Below are 22534 nucleotides of genomic sequence, written 5' to 3' on the forward strand. Positions count from 1 at the left end.
AATATTATCTTATAAATATCAAGACTGCAAAAAAAACACAACAGAATCTAAAATATGGGACCTTTAATGTCCACTGACTGAACGTAACACGTCCAAAGCATAAACGTGACTGATGTCTCACCCGTTCGAGACGGTTTGCTGTGTGGCGTTCCTCCGTTCTCTCCGGTGAGCGAGCCTCGGCTCGAGTGGAAGGTCGGCCTCTTCAGTTTGGACCCCGACGGCGCCCCCTGCAGGAGCACACAGGAAACATCAGCCGAGGACAGCTTCACTGTTACCGCCGACTGTAACGTGTCAGACACACGCGGCTAATCTAACACGGCATACACATTTTTACACCTCACATAAACAAACAACACATTCACATGGATACAAATAGAGCTACAAACAAATATTAAACAACAAAATGGGGACTAAACACACAGAAATGTATTAACACAAATATCCACAAACTTCTTAATGCTACTATTCAATTGAAGAGGTTTGTGTGTGGACACGGATTATTTTCATTGTTGTTTAATTCTATGAAATAGTGAAAATGCTTGTTGCAGTTTTCTTAAGAGCGGTGGGCCAATTCAGAAAATAGTTTTCTTGATCTGACCAATAGTCTAAAAACCAAACATATTCAGTTTACTGTTATGTAAAGCTATGACAGGAAGCAAATCAACTATCCTCTGCAGGTTCATCACTACGTGCAACACCTTTCACATTGTTTTCACATGTATTGATTAAAACAGCAGCTTTAAACAATAAATCGATTATCAAAAAAATATAACGTGAGGACAAAATGAAAGTCTAACAAGTCAAATCCTTCACAGTTTACTCTTTATAAAAGTGGTCGGAGCCTCCTCTGATCTTAGTGCAAGTGACTTAAGCTGCAATACCAGCGAGTGCCACTAGAGGTCGGCTCCAAAAAGCCTCCAGCTCCATAGACTCTTATTCAACTAGTCTCATGAAATTCTAAGTCAATACATTTTTTCCACGTTATCTCGGTGTTGTTCGCTAAAGTTGCTCCTTCTTAGTAGTTTTCTGGCGGTCCATCTGAAGATATTCCCGTCATTGATTAGAAAATGGGCCTCAAAAAGCCATATTTATGGGGGCATGTCTGTTTGATTGACAGGGCTGTGGTGCAGCCAAATCACGGCTATCGGTGGGCGGGACGTAGTATTGTCGGGTTTCCAATCAGATCGAGTCCGGATCCACCGCTGGCTCCTCCCCCAGCGCGTCTAAATATGGTCACTACAAACCGCTTCGATCTAAACCTCCAAATCTTCGTCCTCTTGGTTTCAGCTTCGCCACGTTAATGTTTATTTCCAACTAATACTCAAACATGAAAAACAACATTTTATCACACGACAGCGGCTACAGGAAAACTCTCTACGAGGCGGAGTGTGCGTTAGTGCATTAGCGCGTTTTAGTGGGGGAGGGGTTTCGGGTGGGACGGGGAGGTGGGCGGGCGGGGAGGTAGGTGGGTGGGTGGGTGGGTGGTTAAGGTGAGTGTGTTACCTCGTGCCCAGGAGCGGTGTGGCTGTAACCGAGGTCTGGGCAGCAGTGGCACTTGGTTGGCGTTGGAGTTTTACTGTGTGCCAGCCAGGGCTTGGCATAGTCACGCGAGTGAGTATGGGAGGACTGAAGGGAGGAAGGATGGAGGGAAAGGAGGAGGAGAGCAAAGCAGCACAGGGAGGAAGCAAGTGAAGAGAAGAGGGGGTGGAGGGGTGGATGGGGTGGGGGTGGGGAGGGAGTTACGGAGGTGAAGGGAGGAGCCGTTGGGTTGCGAGGGAGTACAGCACAGCGATTTTTTTTTTTGCGTAAGAGCAGATGATTTATTTTTTCATTTTTTGAAGACATTTTTGAAGGCGGGTTAGCAGGGTGGAATGACAGGAACAAGGGGAAAAAGATGAAAGAAAAAAAACAAAGAACAACAACAACAAAAAAAATTCCACGGTTAAGGATGTGGTGATTTTTGACAATAACAACAACAACAACAACAACAGGATGACAACAAATGATCAATGCGTAACATAAACCCATAAAAATACACACATAAATGTGCAGTTTCTCTCTCACACACACACACATATATATTCACACACACAGTAATGGTTTTACTCAGGATTCACATGTCAAACATCGGTGACGAGTGGAAAACATCACTAACAAATAACTGCTTTTGACTGATTGAAGATTCTTCTATTTGAAATGAATACAGAAGATGAGTGTGATGTTCAGATTTGTATTGCTGTGAGTGAGTCTTATGCGAAGGTACTTTTTAAGCTTGATGCTTTCTTTCCCCTTCAACAGGCTATTCTGCTGCTTTCGGACAAATCATACTGCAAGTTTGAGTTTTAAGAGCCTTCAACGAGCCGATCAAATAAAAGAAAACATCCACCAATTTAGCACCGTACTTCTGAAACAGTCGGACTCGCAGTGGATCATTTTAACAAGTGTCACAGTCAATGCAGCAGAACCAAGAGATGCTGTCGTTTTCCTCCCTTGTAGAAACCTGCTGCCTACATTTCCCACAGTGCATCGCTGTGATCGAGGCATGTTTTGGGCTGCTGGTAAGACGATTTCTTCATTACTCCACATTTCCTTTTCAGCCCCAACAGACATCCTTTACAGACATTTATTACATTTATTACATCTATTACATTTATCAACGAGTTCCTTCTGCAGCCGCAAAAGGCTTCTTTCTATATTTTTTTCATATATAACGTGGGTCTCTTTCTATGATCTATAAACACATTTTAACTTTAAAAATGTAAATATTTCTTTTGTAGTGATTATTCATTGTTATTTACTGTTAATAATGGTATTCTTTAAAGCTCATTTCTCCTGTACTAATTATGCATTGATATTTAATGTGTTCATAATGGTGCATAAAGTGTCTTTGACAACTCTGTCGTCTGCGTTTTATTTCAGTTTGAACATGAGGTTCCTGCAAGTTTTGCAAATCAGAACTTCAGACTTTTAATGTTTTCTAAATCACAGCTGACATTAAATCCAAAATAAATGTCAAGTACTTTACTAGATATAGAGCAGGTTAGCTATTAGGACTCCTACAGAACCACACTGTCTGCTCTGTCAAACATGTTGTGAGAAAGCAACAAAAAAAAAATGTCGTGGTGGCGTGACAGACAAAAAACAAAAACATTTAAGACATCCGAGTCCCTGAAAGACAGATCCTTCATCTACTCTGACACCGAAAGGCAAACTGCTGATGTCAGCTCTTACCCTGGATGACGCAGATGCCGTTGGGGTGGCGGGGGCGGAGGGAGCCGAGGGGAGGGAGGCGCCGCTGTGGGAGGCCGAGGAGGAGGAGCGGGTGGGCGAGGCGTTGCGGGAGCCGGGCTTGGAGCGTCGGCCCCGGGAGCGGAAAGCCGCCAGACCCTGAGACGCTCCTTCGGGAAGGATGAACTTCTCCCGGAGCTCCAGGTTGGTGCGACCTCGCGCTGCGGAGAGAGACGGACACACAGGAGGGAGGTGAGTTGGGTTTACTCGCGTGGACTCACAGTCTTCCTCCAGCAGGGGGCAGCAGAGGCAGCGAGCAGAGTGAGGGAGAGAGTCAGTGCTTCCTTGGCGGCAGACATCGGCGTCGGTGCGTGTTTTGGTTGGAGAGTGCACGTGAGCAGAGCGGGTGTTTGGAGTGGGGTGGGTGGGGGGCTTCAGGGGTTCAGGATGTGGTAAGTGCACTTTGGCTGGGTCCTTTTTTTTGTTTTGTTTTAGGGGACAGGTGAGTGAGGGTGTGGTCGCTTTGAGTGCAAAAGGTAGGAGGAAGTTCATTTACTGGATACGCAACGAAAGTCAGCGAGTTGTCTGCACGTGTGGACACAGTTCGGAGACACACTGCGGGACAAATCTGTCGGCAAACCCTTCAAGTTTTTACACATTTGTTTGTTCAAGTAACATTTTCTGCATTGGTACGCTGATTATTTGATCAACAAGAGAGCTGCTAAAAAAGCTGCTCGAAGTTTGCTTCAATTTCAACTTGTGTCAGTTTGCCAGGCCAAGAAGTTCAGCACCACAACCTGTCGCTTCTCATATGGCTTCAACCAAACAGCCAAGCGAGCTGTTTGCCTGTTTTGGGGGCCATTGCTCAGTCCCTCCTGGATTTTGCGCCATTTTTTTTTTGGTGATTGTTGTGATAAAAAAAGAATTGGATTTTGTGGTGGATTATCAAAAAAAAAAAAATTGGATGTAATTTGCAGTTTTTAGTGAGTTTTTTTCCCGTAAAATTGCAGGAATTAGAAAAACTTGCAAGTTGAGGAAAAAAAAGCACGACCCGATAAATAAATAAATATGTAATCAGTTCCTTTAATAATAATCATGCTGCACATCAAAAATATTTTAGTTTTAATCTTTTTTTAATTTATTTGTTGAGCTGTCAGTTCTGGTAAACAATGTCATTTTTATGAATCTTTTTATAAACATGGTGCTAAAAGTGAAAAAAATAAAAAAATCATTAAAGAGATATAGCTTTACAGAACAAACGTCTGTGACCAAAATAAAATACGACTACATCAGCTGTCAAAATAAGAGCTTTAAATGCTGTTTAATTAATGTTAATTCAACACATAGGCCTACCGTATGCACAAAAACAAAGTGCAGCCTCTTACAAATTGATGTGTATATAAAAATAGAACATTCAAATGTGAGGACTACATTTCCATATTGCGAAGTTTGCTTGAATTTAATTATTGCTATCGCAGGATGGCGATCTCCTGGAGGGACTGATTGCTTCACACAAATAAGTGAAACGGCGAGCAAGTGTTGCACTGAATTCTTGTCAACTTAGTGTATTCCTTCAACAAGTGACAAGTGTCTCCATCTTTTTGATGTGGAAAAAAAAAAGTGACGCGCACACTTTCATTGCGTATTTGCTTGAAAACATCGGAGAGCGCTGGGAGCAAAGCACAACCTCTCATCTCCATTTTTTTCCCTTCAGTTTTAACTTCTAGCTGCAAAGGAGCATCTCAGCTCTGCTGTATATACACAGTATGTGTATAAATACATGTGAGAGGGGGAGGGGGAGGGGCGGGGGAGGTCATGCCTGGTTTATGCTTAGCAGGAGAGAGCCCAGAGATTTTCAGGGTTCCTCCCATCTTTCAAAAAAAAGAAAACACTCAGCAGCATTCTTGGACAGAAAGTAGTGCAGCAGCCTCAGCAGACAACAACAAGCCTGGAGAAGCCAGCCACGAGGAGAGGAGAGGAGAGGAGAGGAGAGGAGAGGAGAGGAGAGGAGAGGAGAGGAGAGGAGAGGAGAGGAGAGGAGAGGAGAGAGGAGACGGACAGGACGGCTCGAGAGAGAACAAAAGAAATACAGCGAGAGAGATGAAATGTAGAGATGAAAGAGAAATGAAATAAAACAGAGTAATGAAACAGAAGAGAAGAGGAGGAGAGAGAGGAAGAGGAGGGCTGCAGCGATGCTTCTCCTGGCATCACGGCTGTCGTCCCGAGCAACCGAACGGCGAGGCCAGTCAATTAAACGGGTGCACCCTGCAATTATGTCCCCCCTCAAATCAGGCCAGCCAGGTGCACCCTGTAATTGTGTCTCCCACCAACCAGCCATCACATTTAAAAGGAGCCGCGTTTGGAAGCCAGCGTTATTAGAAACCCAGGCAGGCCACGCCCAGGTCTTACACACCGTCTCTTTCTCTTTTACGTTACACAGATTTTTTTTTGAAAGCATCTTCAAGAGTTTTTACTTTTTTCTGTTTGGTGTTAAACCAGGGAAGTAGTGAAGAAAAAGAGAAACTCTGTCTCTACTAACGGTGTCCTGCAAACAATTTCTTAAGTTTTGATTTGTGCTGGGCATCTTTATCATGTTTTATTGATGGATTTATGCTGTAAAATTCCTCCACTGTCATATACAAAACATTGAGTTTATAAAATCTATAAAGACCAGGGGGTTGGCCGAATCCTGCTTTTGTTTGTTGTCGTGAGTGAGTAAAGCATGACGCAGACATGATGTGGCACACAGACATCAATGTCTGCCTACACACGCACACGCACACGCAAACCTGCCCACAGTTATAAACACACAGATATAGACACACGGAGGACAGCTGTGGTTATAAAGATGGAGACTGACAGCTGGACGGATGAGAGATGGAGTGATGGAGTGACAGACAGACAGACAGACAGACAGAGAGGAAGTGTAGATACCTCGGCAGCAGAAATAGCCAGGAGTGACTGTCACTAAGAGACACAAGAGACAATGTGAAATAACTGCATGCTCGTGGTGGGATGAAGAAAGTCACACACACACACACACACACACACACACACACACACACACACACACACACAGCTGACCGCCGCGGGGTCCAGACGAGCGTCAGTGACCCCTAAAACGTGTTGAAAGGACGTGAACAAGATCCGGATTTTACAGAGCTTGCATGAGCAGCCGGGTGGGAGGAGGAGGAGGAGGAGGAGGAAGAGGGAGGGGGCGGGGTAGTAGGGGAGACATAACATTAGTCACGTGATCACAGTCAGCAAGGCACAGCAACTAGGCCAAAAAAAACCAAAACAACCAAAGAAGAAGAAGATGGAGGAACAGTAGAGATAATGGAGGAGAAGAAGAAACGTGGAAGAGAGAGTCCAGGAAGAAAAAAAAGAAAAAGAAAAAACAACCAAACTGACGAAAACAAATCAGGACGGAGAAAAAGACGAGCAGTTAGGAGAAAGCGTGAGAGAGAGAGAGTAGAAGTCCAACCTATACGAGATGAGATGGAGCTACTGGAATCGGAGCGGAGGATCTTAAGTCCTGGATGTTGCACTGAGGAAAGAGAAGAAGGGGAAGGAGGGAGGAAGAGAGAGGAAGAGGGAGAGAACTGAGGACCATGCACCATGCAAAACTTTTATTTAAGAGAGAATGAACAAAGAGGAGAGAAACCGGCCGTGTGAACACAGAAATAAGAACACGGGACGAGATGGAGGTCTTCAGGGGAGGTTTCGATAGATGGGCGAGAGACAGAGATGTGGGGATGATGGAGATGGAGAGAGAGAGAAAAACACAACTCCTACAGATACACCGACGTCACTGGAAGGAAACACCGGAGAGAAAAGTGAGCCGGAGCAGCACGGCGCTGCTTCACCTGCTGACAAGACGGAACGGGACAAACTGGAGTCACTTCAGACGACCTGGTTTCCTCCGCCGTCACCCCGCCGCACTCTGCTGTGATGTACGTGTTTCCAGAGGCGTCTCCGGGGGTTCGTTTGCTGTGTGTGTTTGTGCGCGAGTGCACGAGCCCGACCGACACGGTGCAACCTATTTATTTTAAAGAAAAGCTGCTCATCCGGCAACAAACGGAGCCAAAAAAAACAAACTCTTGTCAGGTTTCTGCATTTCGATGCTTTTTATGAATGGCTGAAAAATATGAATGATAAAGCTCTTTTATTTTATTTTATTTTTTTAGCTGCTTTTTGGCCCTAATGAGTCAAATTTGAGACGTATAGAGTTTGTTCGTGGCTCACATAACTGTGTTCAGGTGAATGGACTCTCAGCACCAAAAAAAAAAAAAAAAAAGTCATTTAAGAGTATAAAAATCACCCTGCAACACGGTCACTTTAAAATAATAATAATAAAAAAAAAGACATACAACAAGCAAACTAAATAAAAATTCAACCACATTAAAACATCAATGTCAAAAAAGTAGGAATAAGTCCATCACAGTCAAACCAGAGGAGGCATCAGGGTCAGCTGACCGGTCAAATCATAAGCTGTATTAAAAAAAAGAAATTCTGCTGGGATCTGCTCCCTATTCTATAATAATGACATATAATAAGTAAGCTGAGGAGGGAAATTCACCAGATGGAGCAAATAACATTCATTAATACTCAAAACTAAATATTTACTAAAAGATGGAGCCCTGCCAACACCAGATCAACAAGCTGAAGAGGTATGATTTTTAAAAAAAATTTGTATATGTGTTTATTATCCTTTTCTAAGTGTACCGTCATTTTATTCCAAGTACTAATATTTAAGCAGGAGAGAAGTTTTGTTTTCTATATAACCTTAATTTTGTTTGGTTGAATTGAATTGTTTATACAACATGTGTATACAGCTGTGAAAGTTAGAAGGGAAGAAAAACAGTCTGGAAAAATTTGGAATTTGACCAAAATGAGTACAAAATAAATAAATAAATTAAATTGAAAAAACCCAGCATCGGTCAGGCTCTTTTTGCGAGTGCACGTGGATAAAACGGGGTGAGACGGATGAGGGGAAGAGCAGACGTGGTTCCGTTTGTGTGTGAACGCCGCTCACCTCTGCACGGGTCGTTCTTCACCAGAAACTCGTCCAGAGCCATCCAGCCGCCGCCGACTCGCACCATCACCGTGCTGCGCAGGATCCGCACCAGACGCAGCTGCTGCGAGTCGCCGAACTGCCGAGGGGTTAAAAGAAGAAGGAGGGAGGAACGCGAGGAGAGAGAAGGGAAGGCAGAGAGTCAAGAGGTTAAAACCACAGCCGACTCGATCGACTTTTCAAAAGGTGAACGGGAAGTCACGAACAAACGGACGGATGTCTTCTACATGCAATAACAGGAAAACCATGCACCGACGTAGAGATCAAGATTCTCAGCCCAGTTCACCCAGCCGCTCACGTTCAGTACAAATCACTCGTACGTCTCTATTTCTAATCTCTAAAGTTCTCAGAAATGTTTCATCAAACCGCCCCAGCAAAGCAGATCTCCAAAGCGACACCAGCACAGAAGGAAATGGTTTTTTTTGTGTATTTTTTTTTTGGATCTCTTCCCCCAAGCAGCTCGATTTTGTTTCCCAGCTTCAGTCCAAAGCAGACTATATATCACCGAACCACTAATCACCGCCTCGGCCATGTCACATGTCGTCGGTTTCACATTGTGCAATTTGTCACTCTGCACACCAAACAAATCACAGCAGGAACACGAGCGGGCGGTGAAACCTGCGTACACGTTGCAAAGCCACGAAGGAGCGCTTGTACTCTACTTTGGAGATTTTTAGTTTTTTTTTTTTCAGATGATCTAATACAGAATCAATGCTTATAAAAATATTTCTGTGTGTAAGGTAGCGCGCTCCTTTCGGGGGAGAACGGGGAGGCAGGTTTCACGCGTCCACTCACAGCAGCGGCAGTCACTTTACCTGGTTTCCGAGGAAGAACTACAATAAATCCAGCAGACACGGAGCAGAGGAACACAAGGAGAAAGAAACAGAGCGAGAGTGAAACAACATGTACTCACAACTCAGGTTTGTCATGTACGAAAGGAGACTATTTATTTAATCCTCTAGAACCGCTCCTCAAAAACTGATATTTGAGCTCATTAGTGGTGAAAGCTGTTACGACAGTGATGCGAGAACGTGTTTTTGTAAAATCTGATGATGATGATGGCGAGATGGAGGTGAAGACAGAGGCGGTGAGGAAGAGTGCAGCAGCACACAAACGTGAGCGAAAAGACAAAAACAACGTGGCAAATTAGTATCGCCGGTGTCCCGCAGTCTGACACCGGGAATCATTACCCAGCAGATAATGATGGACACACACACACACACACACACACACTGCGGCGGTGGTAGTGATGGCCGATCCAGTGATGCTGAAAACTGTGGAGTTAATGGTTGCTGTCAAAATGCTGCACAGATACACACATATACATCGATAGCTCTCCTAAAGCTTTTAAATAAGATTTAGAATCCTACAAAATAAAAGCCGGGCGTATCACACCCTTTGGCGTGATACCAGGCTACGATGTGAGCATCTTGGTTTATAGGCTTGAAAAGTAACTTTCATTTCAATCAAAACTCTTCAGACCAAACTAAACGTGAGCAAATCAGCTGGAGCTCCGCCTCCTTCCGACCCTGTGTGTATCTGTGACGTCACATTTACAGCGTTTTTGTGAGGCAGTCCTGGATGTTACAAACATGTTATATCAATGTCATCAACAACATGTTATGATATTATGACACAGACATTTTAAACACTTATAAATACACCATGATGCCATGATGTGAGATGGACACACACATACACACACACACGTGAAATGCTGTGAAGTTGTGATGAGAAGTTAATAAAGTGAAGACGCAGCCAGTTATGAATAATAAACTTTCTATTCATCAGAACTGAGTCAAACAGTATTTTCAAGCAAGTCACACCTTCAATATGTTCTTTATTGCGTTTTTTTTAACTACACATCAATTAATTACAAGAGAGCCAGAACTTGTAAAAAAACCAACACTATGTCTCTCTGAATTAATTTTTTTTTAATAATCTTTGATGAACATGTAAATTGGTTGAAATTGTAAGTGCTTGTCATTTGACCTCAATGTTTCTTTTATATTACTTGAAGTTTTTATGCTTCAATACAGGTCAGATACTGTTGGCATTAAACTGATGTATTTACAACTGCCTGTAAATCCTCTTTGACCCAAGTCTTTTAACAATAACTTTACAGTAAACAATAATATAGAATACAGTATTTTTTTTTTTAACTTATTCTCCAGATGATGTCGATATTAAAGTGGACCAGAGATTGGACTGAACTTACCCGGTACTTGTTCTCTCCTATCTGCTCCACCTGGAACCTCTTGGCACATTTACACTGAGCCACCTGCCGAGTCACCTGCACGACAGACAAGACGTCCGTGAATGAATCGCCTTTGCTTGTCTTGTGTGTGTAAATTAAAACAGGATATTTTTCCTTCATTCTTTCTTACCTCGTCCTCGATCTTGTCGGCGTCAGTGGTCGGCCGGTAGGCGTCTTTGTTCGGGTGCAGAGCAGCGACGAACTCGTAGTAGTCGATGTAACCGTCTCCGTCTCTGTCGAAGATGTCCGCCACGGCCGTCATCTCCAGCTTGCTGGTTGGAAACTCTGCACAGCGGGACACGACAGCAATTTAATGTCTTTCTAAACGTAAAAAGAATGAATCCTCCAGAACTGAAGACACAAACAAGCATCGTACTTGATGCCAAGATGCCGTCAATGAACTCCTGCCGTGTGATCTTTCCATCCTGGTCCTTGTCGATGCGTCTGAAGAAGTCCATGACGCGAGACTTCTTGTGGTTCATCCAGCGCATGTACTTCTTTCTCCACACGTCAAAGTCAAAATTGGCGAACTCTTTGAGCTGGAAAAAGAGAATCCATGTTCATTTTTTACGCTGCAGTTATGGAAGACGGTGCAGAACGTACAGAAGCCGAGTAAGACGATCCAGTACCTCCAGGATTAGTTTTTTTTTTTTTTTTTTTATTGTTCTGATTAAAAGTGTTTGATTTTGCGGCACATCTCGTTTTAATTTTTGAGTTTTAAGTGAGTTTTTTGTGGTAAAATTGTGGGAATTAGAAAAAAAAATTGTAAAATTATTTGAACATACAGTAATATGTAATGACTTCCATTTGTAATAAGCATTTAATTAGGACATTTTAATGTGAAATAAACATTTACTGCAAACCCCGTCACTTCCGGAAATTATAGAAAATTGCAAGTTCCCACAAATATCGCAGAGTTTACTTGAATTTGCGGTAAATAGTGCGATCGCAAGAATAGAGCTCGGGATTATAAATAAAAGGTAGGCCTTCAGTTTTTTCCATGTGTAAATATGAAGTCTACCTCCTCCAGCCTGTCGAGGGCGTCGTTGAGTTTCCGCTGACGGTCAAGCGCCAGCAGCCACACTTGCTGCCAGCGGGCGCACAGCTGGTTGAGTCGTGGGTTTCCTCCAGAAACCTGCATGGCCGCCTGCTGCTGTTGCTGTTGCTGCTGCTGCTGCTGGTGTTTGCCTGGCGAGGATACAGAGAGTTAGATGGAGAAAGCACGAGTCATCCGTCCATTAAATGGGAGATGACGATATTCGTAAACGACACAGGTGACGTACGAGCTCCTCTCCTCTCCGCCAGGCTGCTGGGAGGCTCGGCCGGTTTCCTTTTGTAGGTCTTCGTCACTTTGTCGACGTCCGGCTGCTTCCTCGTCATCTCCTCCATGAACATCTGAGAACAACGAGCACCGACGGTGAGTCACTTGACAGACAGTTTCAGGAGGGTTTAAATCCACCTGGAGAAACGTCAACACTGTAAACGGGACGTCTGCGAGCTCGGCGAGTCACAGCGAAGCCCACCTGGTGCTCTGTGATGAGTGTTTTCAGTTGGGGGATGTCCTGAGGAAGCGGCTCCGTGTCTCTCTGGACCAACGTGGTCTCGGCCCACTGCAGCCACGACAACAGCTCCTCCAGCAGGTTGGCGTTGTTGAGCACCTCGGTCAGAGCCGTCTCCAGACGCTGCTCATGCTGTTTGGCCCACGTCAGCACCTGTAGGGGCGAAATTGTTAGAAATTGTGTTGATCATATTATCTCATTTTCATCCTCTGTGAAATAAAGTTGATTTAATTCATTCATTTCAGGTCAGTAAAGTGAATCCTGCTCTTCAATCCTCTCTCTCAACAATAAAGTAAGACATTCAAAAATACTTTTTTCAGTTGAGTCTAAGGATTTAGCAACATTATTTAAAGACCCACTTCATTAATGTTCATAAAAATGGGGTGTCTTCATGAAGTTGCCTTGGTTTGAGTGACCTCACCTCCTCGAAGCGCGCCCTGATGATGGTGATCCAGTGCTTGATGGTGGTGATGGAGTCGGGGTGACACACCGTCAGGATGCCCTCCCCCATCCCGGCGGCCTTGTTCACGTCCGTCCTCTTCTCCTCCACGGTGCCCATGAAGTCCCGATGCGTGTGCAGCAGCGCCTGCAGAGTCTCCGCCTCTTCGGGGAGGACGCCGCGGAAACGGAGCGTCTGCTCCGCCTCCGAGAGCCACTCCAGCAGCAGCTGCACGTTGGCACGAAACTCTTCGGCCTGACGGAGAGAATGAAGTTAAAGGGAAAGGTCGGTAATAACGAGCTGTGCTTTACGTTTTTGATGCGGATCTTAACTTTGAGCCTCAAAAATATGAAAAATATAACTAAGAATGCATTTTTTTCACCTAAAGAACATCTCTCGAGCCAATACAGAGAAATCAATGCACACTTTTACTACCTGCAGGATTGATTATGCAATGCTCTGCTTTCTGCTCTTCCTACAAACAATATATTTCAGCTACAATTACTTCAAAACTCAGCTGCACGTGTTTTAACTAAGACCAGAAAGAGAGCACACATTAACCCAATTTTAAATTCTCTGATTTTAAAATCTTTTTATTGGTTTTTAGAGCTCTTCAGGGTCTTGGTCCATCTTATTTATCAGATCTGTTTTTATTATGTGAGCCTCGAGGGCCCTCGGGACTTGTCTAAAGTTTGATTGATTGACGGATCTGAGGGTGGGATTTGCGAGTGCATTATGTCAGATTTAATATGCATCAAAACATCTCCATCTTCCCGTCTGACCTGTTTGAGTGCCAGCTGGAGGCGGGTCTGCTTGGTGACAGACAGCGCGCACACCGTGTCCCAGCGGTTGCTGAGCTCCTGCAGCTGAACTTTGACCCACGCCGTGTCGTCGCGGCCGGTCTCCATCAGATCCCGAGCCGAGCGCTTCAGAGCCTGAACGCTGCTGGTCCTCTTCCCCATTTCTTTTTGGAAAGCCTGCAGGTGTAAGCATGACTCAGCATTATGAAGGACTGCGGTGCTGTTATACGAGAAAGAGTTTATAATGTCTTTAATGCAGCAGTGCTGTTTTGTCAGAGTGTGCACACCTTATGCGAGTCCATGAGGTTGGACACCAGGTCCAGGTCTCCGTGGACAGGCTGGTCTTCAGCTAGCTGGGGCTCCACCCGGTACAACCAGTCCACCAAAGCCTGAAGAGCCTCTGCAAACTGTCCCGAGAACAGCAGAGCCTCCTCCAGCTTGTGTTGTCTGGATGAAGACAATTCATTATCAGGTTTTATTCTTCCTGATAACTCAGACCTGTAATCTGAAGCTGGATTAACCGGTTTCAGCCCTCGTTACCTCTCCACGCTCTTCCCACAGACGGTGTCCCACTTGTCCCGAACCTCTCCCACCAGGTGATCCAGTTTCTGGGTGTCGGCGGGCAGCTGAGCTTTGTCCCTCATGGCCCTCCCAGACCTCACCGTGGTGTCGTACACAGGCTGCTTCGACCCCAACGCTTTCTGAAACTCCTGGACAGGTGGAACAAAGCAGAGGAAAAGATAGAGATTTGTAGAGGGGAATTAGAGATGCTGAAATGTACAGTTTCCTTGTTAAATGATGCATTTCTCTCTAATATGGTACCTTGTGTTTGGCCAGCTGTACTTTGATCTTGTCCGGCTCGTTGGAGATCTCCAGCTCTGAGTCCAGTCTTTTCTCGGCTTCTTCTAGCCAGTCTGTCAGTTTCCTCCAGGCCTCGTGGAACTAAAGGAAGAGTCGTTGTTTTACATTTAAATGCACTTTGTAGCCAATCAGGGTTCTGGCCTGTACTGGGGAATTGTAAGGTGATAATTTAAATGATTAAAAAAGCCTCAATTCTGTGACTTTAGCCGAGACAAAGAAGAGTAATTTAGCAGGAAAAGTCATCACATTGTCCCAATGATGCCATCCTTTGGAGTAACTATCAGCTCGGTACCTGTTTGGCTCGTTTGCGGGCTTCGTCCAGGTGTCGGCCACGGTCCAGTGACCTCTGGACCAGCTTGTCCCAGCGGGCCTGGACGCTGAGCAGCAGGTTCTTGATGAGGACCACGTCTTGCTTCAGGCTAGCGAAACGCAGCTGCGAGCCGGCCTTCTCCAGAGCCAGGACCTGCTCTCTGTGGGTGTTCACCTCGTTCACGAACACCTGGACACACACAGAGGAGGAGGAACAACACCATGAGACATTTTCTGACTCGATAAACAGACTAAAAAAACACACGTTTAAACAATTTTTCTTCTGACATGATGACTATATTTAAAACCTACTTTGTGCTCGTCAATCTGGAAGAGGACGGTGTCCAGGATGAGGCTGGGCGGCTGGGCCATGTTCAGGGTCTGTTCAGCCTGCGTCAGCCAGTTGATGGTGTCCTGCAGAGAAGTCTGAAAACCTGTCGCCAAGGAAACGGCCTCCTCCAACTTTCCCTGGAGGGTTTTTAAAAAAAGTTCAAAGTTAACCAACAGCCAAATAAAGTAGACCATCAGCCAATCAGAGTAGAGACGTGTTGTTCTTACCCTGCGGTCGTCCATCTTGGTGTTGAGGCTGGCCCACTTGTTCTGCAGCATGGCCAGGTTCTGCTGGGTCTGCGTGGTGCCGGGTCCGGCCTCCTCCCCCCCACGGGCCAGCAACATGGACTCGCCTTGATCCAGCAGGCGGTGGTACTGGTCGCCTCTCTGTGCGAGCTGGGCCTGGAGCTCCTGCAGACGGAGGAGACACGAACATGAAGTGAGGACGAGGTGAGCGTCGTTGTGTCTCGCTGGTCGGTTAAGAACAATGGAAGCTTTGAAAGTTTTATCGGCACCATATGCCAAGAGTCTCTCTGCATGAATGAAAGAGTGTGTGTAAGATGACACATTGCGCATCTGCTCACAACTTGTGTGCCTTTGAAATATATTTATAGCATCGTAACACTTTCATATTTAAGATTTTAAAGTGTTTTCATGACAATGAAGTAGGGCTGTGCAGGAGGCCCCTTTACACAGGATCTGCGATTGGAAAGCGTTTCACGATTAATCATAAAAGCGATACAAACTTATAAGCTTAGAAGGTGTTTTTGTGTCTTTATTATGCAAGCAAAAAAAACTAACCAAAAGACTTAAATTAAGGTATTTTTGTGTCTTTAAATAAAACCTAAAACTATTTTTTTCGCACTGCAATCAAAAATCAAGTTTTCTACCAACAATCTTCCTTCAACTTATCAACTGCTACCTGTCTGGGCTCTGATGTGTGTTTGTGCATTGTGTGTGTTACTGTGACTCTCGGTTACCATGTGCTGCTGGAGCTGCTCCCTGGCTGTTTCAGGGAGACCACCTGTTGGCTTAGCGGCAGATAGCTGGCTCTCCGTCCTCCTCAGCCACTGGAGGAACTCCTCCAACTCGCCATGGAAACCTTCAGCCTGCAAAGACACAGGTGAGGGAGGGTGGGGTAGATATGAATTAATTACAAAGGCTGTTATTCATTCGACTGTACGTACTACGATTCCTTCCTCCTCGATAATAACAGATCTGAGCAGAAGTCTCTTTCTCTAACTCTTCACCTGATGCAGCGCGGCCTCCAGCAGTTTCTGCCGCTCCTGGGTCTTGAGCAGCAGACTCTCCCAGCTCTGTTTGAGCTTATCCAGTTGATCCCTCAGGTGGCTGGCCTCGTCGCCGGGAGACGACTCCAGCAGCTCGGCGCCGGCGCCGTTCACCGTCTCCACCGTGGCGTGATGGGACAGAACGTCATTACGCAAAACCTGGGACAGCGAGGAGGAGAGAGAAAGATGAGTTATAAAGTGATGAGATCCGAATGTTGAGAAGCAACATTTATTCGACAGAACAAGCTTTTTTTTAATCTGTCAATATCCAAGAAGAAAAGATACTACGTTAGAAAGCTGCTTTTTAAAATACAATATTAACCTGAATAAGAAGAATAAATCACGTTCTCTTTAGTTTATAAAGAATGGAGACGTACGTGGTGTTTGGCCAGCTCGATTTCGATGGCCTTGGGGTCGGAGCTGACCGGTCGCTGTGTGTCCAGAGTGGTGTGTGTGTGGCTCAGCCAGGCCTGCAGCTCAGACAGGGCGTGCTGGAACTGACCCAGAGCCAGCAGGGCGGCCTCCAGCTTGTGCTGCGGTGGAAAGAAAGACACAAGTTTGGGCTTGAAAGGAGGAACTCATATGTGAACAGGAATGAAACGCAGTTCCACAGCAACATTGGGACGAAAGGAGCTGAGCAACACTCCTGGAGAAGTTCTGGTGTGTTTGGATTCTGACTCTTCAGCCACATGTGGTTTGTTGTTACCTGTCTCTGGGTGATTTTATCCCCCAGGTTCTCCCAGAGGTGTCGGAGTTCGGTCAGCGGCTCCTGGATCATGTCCCTGTCCGTCTGGTCGGACACTTTCTTCAGCAGCAGCTCCCCCTGGTGGCAGAGCTTCTCCATGTCGATCTGCTGCTGGTAGACCTCCACCTTGTACTGCTGCTCAGGGTGAATAGAGAAAAGTAGTAAAAAAATAACTCTAAAATGGTTTTTTTTTGCCAAATATTAATCAGGATCCTGCACGAGATCTTGATTTTCTAAAAATGATTTAGATGAAAACTTATGTGTAAACCTTGAGCTCTTCGATCTGGTGTTTGACGGTCCCCAGGTCAGTCCCGACAGGCGACATGTCGCACAGTTTGATCACAGCGTTGTCCAGGTAGTCAAACATAGACTGGGAATGATACAGAGACATTAGTCCAACCAACATCAGCAGGATTACAGTTACTGTTTATTAGCAGCTGTAAAGACATAATTTTATTGAATAAAACACAAGCCCAGAGACATATAAACTGGCTTCTGCATTTCACTCAACTACAACATTTCTATGATAGAGCTGAATTATTACACAGTTCATGCCGTTTTCCATATTCCTTCGAAAAATAAAGATATACTTTAATAAAACTGATCAGTCCAATTAACCTTAATAAAGGATTAACTGATATACAGACCTGCAGTGCGTCCTGGTACTGAACAGAGGCGGTCATGGCCTCCTCCAGTCTCTCCATCCTCTCCCTCCATGTCCGGTTCAGGCCCTCCCAGGCCGCGTTCATCTGAGACAGGAGACAGGACGAGGGTTGATGTTAGTGAAAACAAATGATGGGATTTCTCACACTAACATGTGGTGGCGAGTTCTCACCTCATCGATGGTCTTCTTCACTTCAGGTTTCTCGGTTTCTCCGCAGGCAAAGATGAGGTCGGCTCCGAGGGTCCTGACAAACTCCAGCTCCTCCCGCAGGCCGTCCGTCTCTGCCTTGATGGCCTGGTAGAGAAACAGAGCAACGTCACACTGAGTCCTTCAGCAGAACAATGCTGGACTGATGCATGTTACCGCCCACACCGCGCCCTCCGTACCTCAGCCGCCTCAATCTGCTGCTTGATGAGCGACGGGTCCACGCCAGGGTCCTCCAGCTCTTTCACGATATCTTGGGAGTCTCGGAGTGTGCTCAGTAGTGCCGCCACGTCGGCCCAGAACTTCCCGGCCAGGTCCAGGACGTCGTTCAGCCTCCCCTCCCTCTCCTCGGCTCGCTGCCGGATCTCATCCCACAGAGAGCGCAGGCGCAGGAGGCGGGAACGAACGGCTGCGGGAAGGTGGGGAGAGGAGGGACGGTTTAAACAAGCTGGTACAGAAAAGCTGGTTGGATCTCACCGGGAATTCTGGTATCAGATAGATCAGGGGGGATCATAAGCAGGGGTGTCCAACCTATTTTCCTTCGAGAGCTACTTTGACTAAATTAAAGTGTCTGAGAGCTACACATGTTCAGTAACATTTATTCACATAGCTGAGCTCCACCCAAATCAGCTGAATAAGCTTCTTATGTAATCATAACAAATTGTTACTCAAAGAACACATGTTGTATCACAACAGCTTAAATTCAACAGCACGTGCATGCTTTTTTCTGTATGCATTTATTTATGTTTTCAATTGGGGGGTGTTTTCTGTATCTATGATTACGCAAATGTTCCCTAAATACCGACTGCAGTGAATGCAACTTTTAAAAGTGTCAAATAAGTGTCTGATATAAGATTTAACTCCAAAAAAAAAATCCAGGGTTTTCCCTTCGATTGGGACCCCCCGCCCCTCCTGAAGGAAACACATGTTTAAGTCAAAACCCGGTATATGGCAGGCTTTTAATTTGAAAAGTCGCGGCATTCAGACAAACTGCGGCGTAACTTTGATCTGTCAACCGAAAACATTGTATTTATGAGCACCCGTTTGTTTCCAGCTCAGTGTGGGAGATCGTCCCCTCGTTCATCGATCGTGTTGGTAGCGTCGTTCTCTCGGACAGGTTAAAAAAATAAATAAATAAAAAACACTGAAATAGATCGGCAAATATACTGGCAGCTCGATTGGAGCCCACCGGTTTAGATAATGTTTTACTGGTTTGTGTTTTGCCATCTTGCATAAGGAACTGGAATGTTCAGTCCTTCGTGAGTCCACTCCCACCATCGACGCACAGTGAGGCCTTTCATTTCCACGAGGACTGGAAGGCATCACAAGTACAGAGTTCTTCAGAGGGCAGTAAAACAAAGACACATGTGTGCTGTGTCTCTGTCTTGCCATGCGTTTGGCATTGGAGGAAATATGCAGAACTTCACTGCTGATTCTGTCTCATTTCAGGATTGGACAGGGTCTGCCCGCTGGCCCGGTGCCAGTCAGACACACACCGACTCTGACCAGTTCGCTCAGTGTTGGGCGAGAGCCCAAAACAAGATTTTAATAGTTTTCACCCAGATTACACAAACGCATTATGTTTCTCTCCTCTGCTCTGACCCGGCCCAATTTGTGACGCCCTTATCTGATTTCCCCAAAAAAGGTTTTTGTCTTGCTTGACAGGGCGATGTTTTGTTCTGCTTCATGTGGGACTGCACGGCCTTTTTTTTTTTTAATCCCTTGTCCTGAGGCCCACATATTGATTTTGTTTTCAAACATCGGCGCTGAAGGACAGACGCTTTCGTAATATCCAAAACCAAATCTGGGAATTTAGCTACAACAAAGAGCATTCCCACTGAAACCCAAAGAGGATTTGTCAGACAGGAAACAGTAGGTCAGCTGACTAGCTAGCATCACACGAGATCTTTTACTGTGAAACTTCAGCTTCCTTTTACTGGATTTACTTCACGTGTGGATTCAGAAAGTTACATTCAAATACAATATATTTGTTTACTCCTTCACATGCAAAAGGCCTAACCTGTAAACTGCCTATTAGACTGTTTTTATGTTTTGAGTTGGACAGTAGTATCTAAATTTTAGCCTTCCTCTCAGCATTGTGTCCCATATCGTCCGACACAAAAATCCTCTTTGCATCACATTTGGTTTGTTGGCATCTGGTCGTCCTACTGACAGCCGGTATTTCATCATTTCATATCCACACACTGGAAGCCTTCGACTAGAGCTGGCAGCAGCTTCATTACATCTAATGAATGTCTTGCAAAATGGATAAAAGCATGAATTAAACTCCCACTTGAACGAAAGGAGAACTTTGATTCAGCCTGAACATGACGCGGCTCTCTGACAGCTCGCAGCACACTCACCCTGAGCGGCGGGATCGTCGTGAGCCGCCCGGCCGATGAGCTCCTCTCCGCGGGCGCAGAGGGCGGAGAAGCTCGGCAGCAGCTTGTCCAGCTCCAGCCCCTGGGCTCGGTGCTCCGCCAGCTGCTCCCGGATCTTCTCCACCTCTGCCGCCACCGGGGGAGGCTGCCGCAGCCGCTGCACCGCCCCCTCCAGGGTCTCCAGCAGCGGGTCCATCTTGTCGTGGAACTGAGGGCGGAGGAGAGAGAGGCGGAGGAGGGAGTCAGAGAGTGGTGAAGTCGCCAGGCTTCGGGGCTTGATAGCTGGGTGACATTTTGAAAGTGGGAACGCTCTGAGATATCTGTGCCAGACTGCAATAACTTTTAAGGCTTTTTATTAGGAGATTATATATCAGGTTTCTTCAGGAGGGCATGCAGAGCAGCAGTGGGATGCAGTCTGCAGCATTAAATATCTCAACGCTGCACTTTCAGCGTGTCATCCAGGTTGTTTCTACCACACAAGACGGAGCTAATAACACAACACTACTGGACCCAGGAGACATCAGGAGTCAAGGATGGGCTTTTTTATGCATCAAGGGAAATAAATGGATCACTACGGCAAAAACAAATGTCATCGAACCAAGAATTTTTTTTTTGATACAAAAGGAAAGCTAGGACTGGTTTTAAAGACCTGAATGGAGCCTGGTTTAGACGAGGCTTCATTCAAGTCTACAGTCAAACACAGAAGAGACGATTGTCAACAGATCAGCTTGAGTCTGGTGGTCACTCAGGGTGGGCAAACACGTGATTCAGGCACATGTTTAAATAAAAAAAAGCTGCAGCTCGGATTGAATCGATTCAAGTTTAGTGAATTAGAGAGAAATGTATACACAGAAATAATCCAGTCATCTTCAAATACCAGTGTAATCATCACTTCTCAATAATTTATTCATTAAAGTTAAAGAAAAAAAAAAATCCTTTTCCCACAAATAGAAAAGGTGAGATTAAAACTTTAGTGGTGACTGATTAGTCCCTAATTATAGATTTTTTTTTTTTTTAATTTTATGAGATGACCGGATCATGTGGTATACCCGCACCCTGAGTGGCAGTTGGATGTGGTCTTACCTCTACCAGCTGGGTGATTGCAGTGAGCAGTGACCATGGAGAAAATGGTGTGTGGGGGGAGGGGGGGCAACACACAGCACATCCATAATGAACGAGGGACGGGATGGACGAGGATGAGAGGTGAACATGAGAGGATGTTGGGTGGGATTAAGGGTTAAAAGGATGGAGGAGGAGGTGTGGGGGGGGGGGGGGGGGGGAGTGCGGTGGACCGAGTGCAGGTGGAGGAAGAGAAGGAGTGACACAAGGGTTGGTTTGAATGGGAGGGGGGGGTGAAGGGTGGAGAAACAATACAATGAGTTAAATCAGAGACATGCATAAAGTACAAAACAGTATTGACACCAGCGACACCCGTGATTCAATGAAGCGTTATGAGATGAGGTGCAGAGAAAAAGGCAAAATGTCTGTAAAGAAAACAATACGAAGACTCGATGTCGTTCAGAAAAGTCCGAGAGGTAAAATTTTCTTAGAAGTACGTTTCGTTTGAGAATTTTATTTTAATAAATGGGAATTCAAATTTAAAGATGCAAACAAAATTTGCTGATATTCCATCACTTGCCGCAAAAATATATCAAATTCCCTGTCTGGAAAGGAGTTTGGAATAAGATATAAACTTGTTCAAAGTAATCTGTATAAAACTAAAAGTAAGAAATAACTCCAGAAAAAACAACAAATGAAAATAAAACTTGGCTTTAACCGGTCTTGTGACATTGCACAAAACACCCTCGTTATCTTTGAGTGTAAAGGAAGCAGCAGAGACAAAAACACACTCACATAAACTTCATGCTGTTTAGTAATCATGTCAGACTTTGGCTCTGTTTCGTTTCGGGCTGCAGACCCTGAATAAGAAGCTGTGCACAGACCTGGGCTACACAGTAGTTCCTCAGTCTGTGCTGAGGGCCAGATTACATCATACACTAAATGTGATTTAAGTTTACTGGTGTGTATTTTTAAAGTCGTGTCATTGATGTCTGAATCTCTAGTATCCGAGTAAAAATAAAACACAAAAAGGTTTTAGACCCAGGTCTGCAGTTGAAGCACAGAGTTTCTCAAGTGGAGCATTAAAGCGGTTCATCCGTGATGTACCTGTACAGACTGGGACACCGCCTCGTCGAGCGCCGTAGCACGACCTTTGATCTCCTCTTTGATGGCCAGGTAGCGTCTCTCGGCGTCGGTGTAGCGCTGCATCACCGTCGCCCCCTCGTGCAGGCTGAGCTTGGCCAGCTGCGGTCCGATCTTCAGCAGCTTGTCGATGTGGGGTTTGTGCTCTGCGATGGACTCCCTGAGCAGCTGGGGGGGGGAGTTAAGAGCGCA

General features: G+C 45.4%; 1 protein-coding gene across 1 annotated transcript in view; it reads right to left on the reverse strand.

The window, feature by feature from the left end:
• Window positions 1–22534, reverse strand: part of macf1a (microtubule actin crosslinking factor 1a) — a 228905-nt gene that overhangs the window by 2064 nt on the left and 204307 nt on the right. The window contains 31 exon segments of the mRNA XM_069176154.1: window positions 122–227; window positions 1504–1626; window positions 3232–3449; window positions 6163–6195; window positions 6713–6775; window positions 8264–8381; window positions 9118–9135; window positions 10521–10595; window positions 10690–10844; window positions 10936–11098; window positions 11581–11747; window positions 11843–11954; window positions 12083–12271; window positions 12540–12812; window positions 13340–13534; window positions 13645–13804; window positions 13898–14067; window positions 14180–14299; window positions 14511–14717; window positions 14840–14995; window positions 15086–15268; window positions 15838–15966; window positions 16108–16305; window positions 16524–16679; window positions 16853–17026; window positions 17160–17261; window positions 17539–17640; window positions 17727–17849; window positions 17942–18168; window positions 20123–20348; window positions 22307–22510. Coding sequence (XP_069032255.1) covers window positions 122–227; window positions 1504–1626; window positions 3232–3449; window positions 6163–6195; window positions 6713–6775; window positions 8264–8381; window positions 9118–9135; window positions 10521–10595; window positions 10690–10844; window positions 10936–11098; window positions 11581–11747; window positions 11843–11954; window positions 12083–12271; window positions 12540–12812; window positions 13340–13534; window positions 13645–13804; window positions 13898–14067; window positions 14180–14299; window positions 14511–14717; window positions 14840–14995; window positions 15086–15268; window positions 15838–15966; window positions 16108–16305; window positions 16524–16679; window positions 16853–17026; window positions 17160–17261; window positions 17539–17640; window positions 17727–17849; window positions 17942–18168; window positions 20123–20348; window positions 22307–22510 — 4645 coding nt within the window.

The sequence above is a fragment of the Embiotoca jacksoni genome, unplaced genomic scaffold (genome assembly GCF_022577435.1).
Source record: "Embiotoca jacksoni isolate LCO1_2020_lvr unplaced genomic scaffold, fEmbJac1.0.p SCAF_7, whole genome shotgun sequence".
Taxonomy (NCBI): domain Eukaryota; kingdom Metazoa; phylum Chordata; class Actinopteri; family Embiotocidae; genus Embiotoca; species Embiotoca jacksoni.